Consider the following 11,398-nt stretch of genomic DNA (forward strand, 5'->3'; position numbering starts at 1 on the left):
TATATATATATATATATATATATATATATACACACACACACACATATACATCTGTTACAATTGGCAGTGTATTTTGCATTAAAAGACATGAGTAATCTTTATTGTCAAATTAGTTGTATTTTGCATTGAAGCGAGTCAAATCTTGTATTGTCAGATGCCTTGTATTTTGCATTGAAGCATGTGAATTATCGAGTGCATCTTGCTTTCGCTCAAGTATGCAAACTTTTCTCAGAGACTCTAAGAAAATTTGCGTTGCCCTCTTTGTGAATACCATCGATGCGCAAAAACACTGTCAATAATGCTGCTCCTGGTTTGAATAGTCCTCAAGTTCACTAATGCGTTTGAAAAAAAAAGCATTTGATTTTCATCAAGATTTAAATCTTGCAAATCAACCAGAATAGTAATGTTGAGGTGATTTCCATGTATTTTTTGGCTAGTAAACTGACCCTTGGTGCTGATGCCACGTAGGTCAGTGATCTTCATCAACATGCGAGGGAACATGTGAGGTTTGTTGGGTCGGCGGCGTCGTGCATAGATCTTCAGAGCTTCCAGAAGGGGCTCCTGCAGACGATCTACACGCTCAGGCTCTTCAAGATCCATTCGGTCTACAGAGAAAGAGGTTAATATTAGTATAGTAGTACCTCCATCCATTTTTAGTGGTTAAAACCAATTCTGAATACTAGCTAAATCTCTGTTAAATGTGTACATTTTTCCTGTTGCTTCGTCTAGGTGGCAGCAGTGTTGCAACAAAATTGCATCATGTCATACCTCCACAAATGAGGCAGATGGCGCTGAGGAGGCCAGTCTCCGTATCGTCCATCTCAAGGGGCAGAAGCTGACCAGCAAAGGCAAACACCAGGTCAGTGAGCGGACCGAAGCCAGCATTATGCATCTGAGTCCGGTTGAGGGTCAGTCCATCTGAAAAGGTCATTGTGTCCTGCTCCGGTGTGTATCGCGTGCAGATTCGCAGCATCTGCAAGAGACACAGACATTTATGAGGCTAAGAATTATGTGAAAGTAATGAAGTAGATGTATGGTCTACATCAAGGTGAGATTCTTAAAGGAAGGCACACATACTAGAATGTCCAAACAGGCTGATTTAAGGAGGGTGATCTGATCTGCGATGGTGAGGGTGGTGAAGCCCGGAAGGCGTTTGGCAAATTCCACAATTTTAATGATGCACTTGGTGGAGAGCTCACTGAATTTGTCCCATAGGCCCAGGTCCAGCTGAACCCGGTGGTCTGAGCTTGAGTTCTGAGGATGCGAAAAGGAGAAAAAAGGTTAATATGTGTGCAAAATGAATCATGTATTCATCCACATGTCATTCCAAACCAATATGGTTATTTATTCCATGGAACACAAGGAGAAATTATGCAAAAAAAAAGTGAATTTCAGACTTTTCTTCACATTCTTCAACTTTTGAAGAGTTGGAATACAGCACATGAATTATATAGGCCACTTTAATGATAGTTTTATGGTTCTTTTTGTCATTTTGATGGCCCCAGTGCTCATTTACTTTTATTATATTGAAAAGACTGTCCAGGAAATTCTTCAGAAAGAAAAAAGTCATACAGATTTGGAACAACATGAAGTTGAATAAATGACAATATTTATCTTTTGGGTGCACTGTTCCTTTAAATGATGTTTTCAATAATGGAACATGTTTATCACACTACATCTGACATGGTTGGTTTACACCGCTATAAATAAATTCCACATTCCATTGCTGACAGATCTGCTCATTTTCAGAAAATACTCACTGTGGTGTATTTTCCCAGCTGGCAGAGTGAAGGGAAGGTCTCTTGATGTGCTTTGCTCACTTTGTTGACCAGCTCCTCCAGTTCCCCACTCAGCTCATAGCTCTCTGGTGGAACGACCTCATCCTTCACGTCCTTCTTTTTCTTATTTCGATCGTTGCGCACAGCTGAGAGTCACAAAGAGAGGCAGCTTAATAATTCTACAATGAGTTAGCTTCACTCACAAACTGTCAAACTATGATCTTAGTACTTGAATGCGCAACCTGGTGAAACTCTACAAAGTGATGTGCCAGAAAAAACTTCTGATGATTTCGAGCTTAATTCCTCAGAATGTCTAACCTGGTACAATGCAACAATTTGTTTTAATATACAATTATGTGGAACAGGATTTTAGCTACTCAGCATAACCAAGTGACCAAAAAATGTCCTGTTGGGTCAATCTCATAAAAACATGTCCAGGTGTCACATTTCACCCCAAAAATAAAATAAAATATTTTTTTTCTATGAAGCCTCTAATTACTGATCCTTATTTTTGAATACGATTTTAAATCATGAAAAATCTCAAAATTAACCCATTTATCACATGTTGCATTATCGCATCTTGCTTGGATAAGACACAATGTTACTGTATAACGAATTCCAAATGTAATCACTAATACATGGAAACTGACCTCAGATCAGACTCCGTGGGTGGCACAATGTGATCCCGGTCCCTACACACATCCCATACATATAAATGCACACATACATGTCCCAGCGGACCCATAGAGGGCCAATGTGCCACTATCCCCGTGACATCATCGCCGTGACCCTGGCAAATGAACAAACACATGCCCCAGACTCGGTCTTTCAACCTCGGGCTATTGTCTTTGTTCCAACACAAATCTGTTAGTGCCAAGTCATAAAGTGACTAGAGGAAGGGCTACCAAAGAAATCACACCTAGCGTTGATGGATTGATGTGGGTGAAACTTCAGACACGAAAACCCATTTGTGAAGTGAACATTCATATTGAGCTCTAACCTCCATGCTAACCAGCTTTATTGGTTTGTGTTTGAACTTTTATTTGTCTTTTGTGTCTTCAAGTGTCTCAAACTGGCGGTTTACAGTCGTCTACAGTTTGTTTATGCCTCTGTGTCCCGGCGCTCAAGTCTCACCACTCTAAATTTGTCTGTGTGTCTCTGGGTTGTATGTCTGTTTCACAGCTTCTAACCTATATCAGCGTGTCCCCGTCTGTCTCCTGTCCCGTCTCTATATTTGTGTTTGTGTGTGTGGGTCTTGGCAGAAGGCCAAGGAGCCCATGTGCCTTACAGAGGCCTGAACCCTCACCTTCCTTGGACATGCCAACCTCGAAGCACTTCTGCAGCCGGCAGTACTGGCAACGGTTGCGTGTGACCTTGTTGATCTGGCAGTTCTTGTCACGGTGGCAGGTGTACACCATGTTCTTCTGAATACTGCGACGGAAGAAACCCTGCAACAGACATCCAAGAGAGAGCGAGTAGGTCAGCTGAAGAGTAGGTCAACCACTGACCAGTAGGTCAGTATATTGTTCAAAGTTGCTGATCCAGAACTGTTTTTGCTAATGATGTCATTTTGTTCTGTTATATAAAAGGATAGTCAAAAATCTGATAAGTGATGGCCCTTATACCTGTGACCACACATTAACCGAATTAATCGAAATATTGTTATTGTGCCAAATTGTATTATTACTTACGGCAAACGGCTTAGAACTGGGTTAATGAAACTAACTAGACCTGTTCACACAGGACATGTTATTGTGTCCATTAAATTGTTTTTGTATGTAAACATGTGCTAGACAGTTTTTTCAGCATTCTGTGCCATGAAGGTCACATTTTTAAGATGCTGTGTCAAGTCAAAAGTTGTTTGTTTAACAAAAATAGACAAGACACTTCTTTTTAAACACATCCTATGTTAACTGCCCCTTACTTAGTTGAAGAATAATTTTTTGTATTTATTTTTTTATATTACACAAACACACACAATATCGGACAATTAATTTATTGGACGTTGGTATCTTTCATCATAATGCCACAGTTTTATATTGTTTTATGATGATTGAAAGCAATAAGCTGCTTGAATCTTGACCTAGTTGTATTTCACCACAGAGGTATATGGTACAACACATATTTTATCCCTTAAACATAGTAAAATTTCTGTATTGCATTGCTTTAAAGCTTTAATTGCTTTAAACCCAAAAATTAACGGTTTAATAAAGTGTTTGGTTACCAGCGTTCTTCAAAATAACCTTCAACAGTAGAAAGGAACTTATACAGGTTTGGAACAAGTGGAGGGTGAGGAAATGATAACAGAATTGTCATTTTTGGGTAAACTATCCCTTTAACATACTGTCCACATTACTTGGTGTCTCGTGTAGCTGATACTGCGCAACTGTATCCTTTTCAAGTGACCTTTTGTATGTTTTCATAAATATTTTTGCTCCCTGCACTACAAGTTCCTCAGTCAGTCTTAGTTTCTTGGTGTTGACAGGAGCGAAAATACTTTTTAGTATTCAAGTATTTTTAACATGCGAGAGCTAAACCTCCACGTCTCTCTCTGTATTTTTCACATGTTTGCCAAACGTCAAGACAAATTGTGTAACAGACTCATGATGAACATGAGATTCGTCAGGCCACAGGCGATGGGAGTTCTGCTGTTTACCTTGCAGCCCTCGCAAGAACTGACACCATAGTGGTACCCGGAAGACTTGTCCTGGCAGACGAAGCAGGGCTTGTAAACACGGGGCGGAGGTGGTGGAGAAGGGGAGCTGGGCACCATCTCCTCCGAACTGGTGCTCTGGGTCTCCACCGCTGAAGAGGAGAGAAAAGAAAACATCAGACGCTTCGTCTAATCACATCACTTCACACTATTTACACAACACAGGAGGATTTAATGAGAGGGAGATATTAAACGCCACATGGAGAGAAGAAAAGATCCTCCCGTGAACCTTTTAAACCGTATCTGATTTCAAAGACCCACGAGGGCTTTGAAAACCATCATGATTCCTCGCTAAACCTTTTTCATGATGCCCTCGAGCAGAAACACACAAGACGCTACCCATCGCCACTTTTTAAATCTGTTATTGCATGCGAAGCATCTGCCAACTAGGTAAAGTCAAGTCTAGTTAACATGTCTGTTGGATTCATCTCCCTATATCTCCGCCCCCTCCCCCCAGCCCACCCTGTCCTTAGGGGTCCAGGATTTTAAGGGATTAGGCTGCGGTGATTGACACTGGAAAGAAAAGAAAACAAACAGTTTAACACTAGCAGACAGATAAGCGGAGCCGATAAGACAGGTAGCTCATCAATGTCACAGCCTGGGGGGAAAACTCCACCCTGCATTTGGCGTCTTGCACGCGGGACGGCCGACTGACGCGGGACGAGTGTCTAATGTCTCACTAATTGTGATGTCAAGCCTTACTAACAGTAATGACTTGGGGTGTAACAATATCGTGGATGGCGACAATACGTATCATCTATAATCCACGCAAAAAGAAAGTTTAGACAGAATTAATTTAGCAGCAAATATGGTAAACCTAAAAGGTCACATATTTGAGCTTCCATGTTTATTAATTATTATCAATAAATTAAAATTAAACTACTTTTTAACTGTGATCATGTGTCTTACAAACAATAATTTTAAAAAAAGCCATTTTAAATCTATTTTGGCGTTTTTTTATAGTATCATGAGAGATTATCATGTAAAGAAACAAACTGTGACGATGAGTGTATTGTTACACCCCTAGTCATGACTTTGACATATCACACCAGATTAAACCCTTTATTTCACATTTGCACATGCCAAAGTCAACTTTTACCCTTGGTCGCTCCAAATTCAAACCCCCAGCCTTCACCCTTGCCATTCTTTGACACACAAACCCTATTTTTCTCTTGTTTCCCGGCCCTAAATTCCTCAGTGCAGTCCTGCTAGGTTTTAATAGAGGCCTCTGCTCGTAAGCTAGGCCTATAAAGGTGGTCTCATGGCTGGACTGGAGGCCCCAGCCCGGCTGGTGGGGTCTTTATTAAGACTCAGACACCTCGGGCAGCCATTCACACCACCAGCTGTAGCCTGAGCTAGTAAAAAAAAAAAAAACCAACAAAAAAAAAAAAAAAAAAAAAAAGGGGAGGCTCTAAACTTCCAACTTTTATTGCCCCACCTTCTTCAACCACCTTCAATGGAAAGCCTAAACTTAACCTACAACCCCTCCCTCGCTGTCCCACCACAGGGTTCAGCAAAAACCACCAGCTTGGCCTTTTGCAAGAGTTTGGAGACTTCAAAAGAAGAAAAGGGGGCATAAAAAGAGGAATTTGATAGAAAACAGAAAGAAAAAGACGAGGGTGGAGGGGTGAACGAGGAGAGGCAAATAGGCCCATTTAAGGTCGAGCTCACATACAGTAGGGCCTTCTGTTCATGGCCATGGTTACAAACAAATCGCTTATTCTTCAAGCGAGAGTGAGAAATGCAAAAGCTTTCTGAGTATATGATGTATAAAAAGGATAATTGCATTTGAACTAGCAACGTGCATGACATTTGTTTCCCAACTGTTGTGCAATGTCAAGTTAGTTATTTTTTTACTGGTCTACTTTGAAGTACGATAGAGGAATGTTATCAGAACAGGTTCCAGTTTAGTTTAGAATGACGAGCCAATATAGATACGATAATTTGGTGGTTCTCTTTTTTTTACCTTTTCAAATGAACAATTTATTACACAATTTTGAAAGAGATGTAAATAACTTTTACTCTCTTCATATTAACATGTTTTCCATGTTTCAAAGTAAAATGACTTGAATTAACAGAATACTGAACATTAAATTAAGATTTCTTAAGTTTTTGGATGTTCTTAATGCTCATTAACTGAATTCTGAAAATCACTCAATGATTTGATTAACAGGATATAATCAGCCCTGATCATTGGCTGTTTTTGTATGTCCAACAGCATCAATAATTTCTCAGCCGTTGCCGATTATTAGCCGATACGCAAGAATGCAAAAAGGCTATCAAACATAATAGGTCACATTAAAGTTATAATTCTTGTATAAACCCCAAACATGTATGCTATCACAACACATACATGTTTTGAATACTAAGTATACACTTTGAACTAAATGTTGCACAGCAGGATCAATGCTCTCCACTGAACCTAGCGTGAACTCATTTGTTTATATAGCAATACTGGCAATATGCTGGTAATGACAAGCGCCTGAAAAGGATCGCAAACTGCATGTGGCGTGAAGAAACAGCTACTGATTGACACCGTCTGAGTGGTTGAGAGTAAAAAAAATGGGAGGGGGGAGAGGGACAAAAATCCATCAGGATCTCTCAACAACCCGAGACGGTTCCTGCCGTAAAAACCCCGGTTGCTTTCCCTCCCTCTAACACCTTTTCCCAAATATCAGTCAACACTTCTCCCGGGGTGCACAATGGGATGGGTTCTTATGTCAGCCCAGAGGTCCTCTCTGCGTCCCCTCTGCTAAGCTCTCCTCTGTTTGGGAAACAAAGCGCTCTGAAATGAGAGGCCTCCTTATCAGCTCTCCAGCCAGGGACTTGATTTGCATCACAATGAGAAGGCAGAGGGCGGATGGCTGCTGATGGAGGGACAGGTAGAAGCCGACTGCAGTTATCAGTAGACACTGTTCATTTCCTGCCTGGTATTGCGTTTCTGTCCTGAACTGGTCTCTCTGTGTCCTCTGTACACAAGTATTCCAGGTGGACCGTCCTATGCTAATCCCAGTGTCAACCCAGACAAAGTGCCCCTCTGGTAGCAGGCAAAGTAAATACACAAATGCAAAAAAATGTAAAGATAAGTAAATATACGAACACACACAATGATCCAATGCTGGGAAAATATGTATACATACACACAACAGGGGTGTCAAAAACATAATATATTAATAAACATTTACAGTATTTATATTATAAAAAATATTATTATTAAAAATATATGTATTCAAATTATTAACATTTATTATTATTAAAATATATGTAATTAATAATTAAATTAATAATTAATAATTATTACATAAAAATATACATTTTAGATATATTAAAATAAGTAAAACAAATATTTAAATATATAAACATATGTATAAACATGTGCACATTTATTTATGTTACTAAAAATATATTTAATATTTTTGAAATATAAAAAAAAAAATTACCAAATTAAAATATTAAATATTTATAAATACATAAAACATAAATATAACAAACATGTATGTTTATATAATCATAAAACTATAATAAAATTTATAAAATGTAAACATTTAAATTAAACAATTAAACATTATTATAAAATATTAATATTTAAAATAAAACATAATTCTACATTAAAATATAAAGTAAATAATTTAAGTATTTCATGTTTATTAATAAACTTTTAGCTCTTAAATTAATACAATTAAAAAGTATCTAAATATTATCAATAATATTATTTATAATAATAATATTTAGGTGAGATCTAGTGGGTAAGTGTCAATGCCCACAATGCGGTGCACATAAACATGCATGCATACTATAAACATGTCATTGTTGCCGAAAAAAGTGGTATAGGTTCAAATCCATTTCCTGAAGAACTGACTTTGGTAACACAATAAACAAGTAGTGCAAACAAATCAGGCCACATGGGTAACAGGAAGTGAGCTGTGACCTTGAGTTTCTTTATTTTGGTTCAGAATGACAGTATAAAAATTAGCAAGTACACAAGTCTAAAAGGACAAAAAATAACAAGTGTAAGCTTCATGTGTTTTAAGTGTTGCAACACTACTTTTAGCTGAGCAGCATATGACGCATTGACTGCGGAACAACTATTCTTTCACAATAGAAGAGCAGATTTTGTGTACGTGACTGTGGGTGTGATCGAATCTTCAGTGGAGCTCTGTTCCCAAATCTAGTCTTGGCATGTGAGCGTGTGTGTGTTCAGTTCTGCATGGGCGCTCGTCCAACGAGTGTCTCTAAAGACTCCCATTTGATTTGCAAATATAGTTCTCTGCGTCTCAATTCCTCTTAAGTATTTCAGCGTGTATTTGTGTGTCGCTCGCTTTGCATTTCTCAGAACATAATCTTGCTTCCCTCCACTGAAAGCTCCATGATTTCGCCTTCGCCTCATATTACAGCCCCATACTGGCGAGTAGGGTGGACAGACTGCTTTGTTGTGCGTGCAGCCAGTGTGGCAGACGGGCCACAGATTGGCCAGGTTTTTTGGAGCGGTGTGATTGATAGACTGACTGGCAGGGCCCCCCTCTCTCTCTGAGCGGTGACTGATGGGCAAGGACACACAGCCCTCTCCTCTGGCTGCCAACTTCCTGATGAGGGGAACCGACCGTGGCTCTTTCTCTGTCTCTGTGTCTCATTGCCCACGGCTTCCTGCCCACAGCCAGATCCTCCTCACATGCTGTTGTCATCGTACCACCTCATACTACACAACCCCATTTCCTTCCTCTCCACCGCATCACTGTCTCTTTCCGCTGGATGTATTCTCACTGATTGCAGGCTTTATCTTAGTGAAAGCTGTTTTTCGACATTTGTAAATTCACATATTGCAGCGAGAGTAAAAATGTTGATGTATCGAGAGAAACAATCACTTAAACAGAGTCAAACTAATTCCAGATACTATTTTGTCAAGTACTTGGCAAATTTACAAACTAAAAAAATCCTGAAAAAACTAAACAAGCTGAAAATAAAATAAAATAATCAGTCAAACAAAGATCTGAACAATTTCCAGATGTTCAGATAGCCATATAGCTGAAAATATTTTCATGAAAATAAAAGAAAGGAAATATTTGGTTTGAAAGTGACTTCTATGTAGGAAATGCGTCCTACCTCTCTATGCTGTTTGGACCCTTTTTTGCTTCCAAAAATATGCTGTAGTTCTGCTAATATGGCCACACCAGTAAATGATTTTTGGATCAACTATCCATTTAAAGGTAAACTACAATCAATCTGCAACATCTCATAGACCCGAGGCATGTCTGGATGAAGGTGAGCCAGCATTTGGCCTGAATGACCCCTGAATGAGTGGCACTAACACATCAATGGACTCAGAGAATCAATCGCCCACACTTGAGTCCTTCCTGGATTACAGGCAATCAGACACCCTCTCAACTACGGCTTACGTTCTGCAAAAGAACAATTCAAGAGTTTATTGACAGAAAGCTTTTGTGTAGTGCAAAACAAGGCCCATTTAGTAAACCATTCAAGGGACTTGTGTCCTATTCCTCTAGTAGGACTCTATCCAAACTAGACAGTGAGGGGTAATCAGAGCACAAAGACCGGGAATGAAGGCCTGATTCAGAGAAGACAGATTTCTGGTACAGACATCCAAATTTGCAACTCCACTGAATCTCCAGCTCCCCCACCAGGCTTCATCTGTGCTGTCAACCCCTGAGTGAGAGTGTCTCCTCTAATTCCTCTCCACTCCAATGGCTGGATGCGTCCTCCATGGACACAACCATTGATCAAGCCAACAGGCAACGAGACAGCCACATCTACCCATTATCTTTGATCTGCTGGTCCTCGCAGACTTCCTCTCACCATCTGTCTGCGCTCACCTGCTTTAAGACGGGCAACTTAGCTTGAGTCACAGCCTGAAGTGTCTCTCGGCTTGGGACTGGAGCGGGACTCGGGACCTTATTGCTTCCTTCCCCAAACAATAGAAACCACAAAAGAAGAAGCAGCCGAACTTTAAAGGCTGACACCTTAATTCTGCAAAATAAAGTGCAGGCCTGTTTGACTCGCTCGGATCTCATCTAACTGTCATTAGTTAGAAACTGCATGAGCTCAAAGCAAAACTTTGCTTTGCATAAGGAGAGGACCCAACAGAGTTGTGGCTTCCTGCTGTTTATGTGATTTGTGGTCGATGCTTATAGTAGCTGTGGGTCTCTTGTGTATAAATACTCGTTCTTTCACTATCAGTTCAACAGCCTGGCACAGTTCTGTTCTTTCTAATGGCACAAGGGCGAGTCTGTGAGAAACTTCTGCTTTGACTATAGGGGAAATTACCATATGATGTGTGCTTACGAGTGGAATTTTTCACTTTAGTGTGGCATCACGCCTTCAGCGACTGCCCAAGATGTTAGGGCGTGGGATGGGCACACTTCGTGGAAAATGGCAATTGCAAAGTTTAAAAAAAAATACTGTGTGCGGTTTGATGTACTCTCGTAACCCCGAAGAGCAACAGACAGGGCTGAGCTGTGACTCTGTAGGAAGTCACCTTGAGAGACAAATCCAACCCCATCTTTGACTAAACCACAATACGCTTTTTATTTAGAGCCAACACAGCTTTTCTAAACGGAGCGTAGACCAGCCGAGCCATAGACACCATCCACCAGACAGCCGTTGTCAACCCTGCTCATACTAAACACTGTGCTGAGTCTTTAGACAGCAGATGATCGTTTAAAAAGATGGATGTGTGGGGGTAAAGTACAGATGGTCTTCCCTAACAAGCATCCTTGGGCTCTTGTATCCATTCATCTTTTATGGCTGATTTAGGATGGTCTCTCACCTCCATCTGCATGTACACACATACACCAGTGGCGAGCGGTGACTTTTTTAACTGGGTATGCTGAGTGATAAGACCCCCCCATCGGCTTTTAGGACACTCAAAAGGGATCACAGATGACAAATAAGA

General features: G+C 40.2%; 1 protein-coding gene across 5 annotated transcripts in view; it reads right to left on the reverse strand.

The window, feature by feature from the left end:
• The window catches only part of rarga (retinoic acid receptor gamma a), a 61,422-nt gene that overhangs the window by 2,866 nt on the left and 47,158 nt on the right, over positions 1 to 11,398 (reverse strand). For all 5 annotated transcript variants that reach the window (XM_016521025.1, XM_016521023.1, XM_016521024.1 and 2 more), the window contains 6 exons: positions 4,435 to 4,583; positions 3,085 to 3,226; positions 1,761 to 1,924; positions 1,078 to 1,254; positions 769 to 973; positions 447 to 605 (listed from right to left, as the gene is read on the reverse strand). In XM_016521025.1, coding sequence (XP_016376511.1) covers positions 447 to 605; positions 769 to 973; positions 1,078 to 1,254; positions 1,761 to 1,924; positions 3,085 to 3,226; positions 4,435 to 4,583 — 996 coding nt within the window. The remainder of the gene's footprint in view (positions 1 to 446; positions 606 to 768; positions 974 to 1,077; positions 1,255 to 1,760; positions 1,925 to 3,084; positions 3,227 to 4,434; positions 4,584 to 11,398) is intronic.

Source organism: Sinocyclocheilus rhinocerous, unplaced genomic scaffold (genome assembly GCF_001515625.1).
Source record: "Sinocyclocheilus rhinocerous isolate Xijiao unplaced genomic scaffold, SAMN03320098_v1.1 scaffold28, whole genome shotgun sequence".
In the NCBI taxonomy this organism is placed as follows: Eukaryota; Metazoa; Chordata; class Actinopteri; order Cypriniformes; family Cyprinidae; genus Sinocyclocheilus; species Sinocyclocheilus rhinocerous.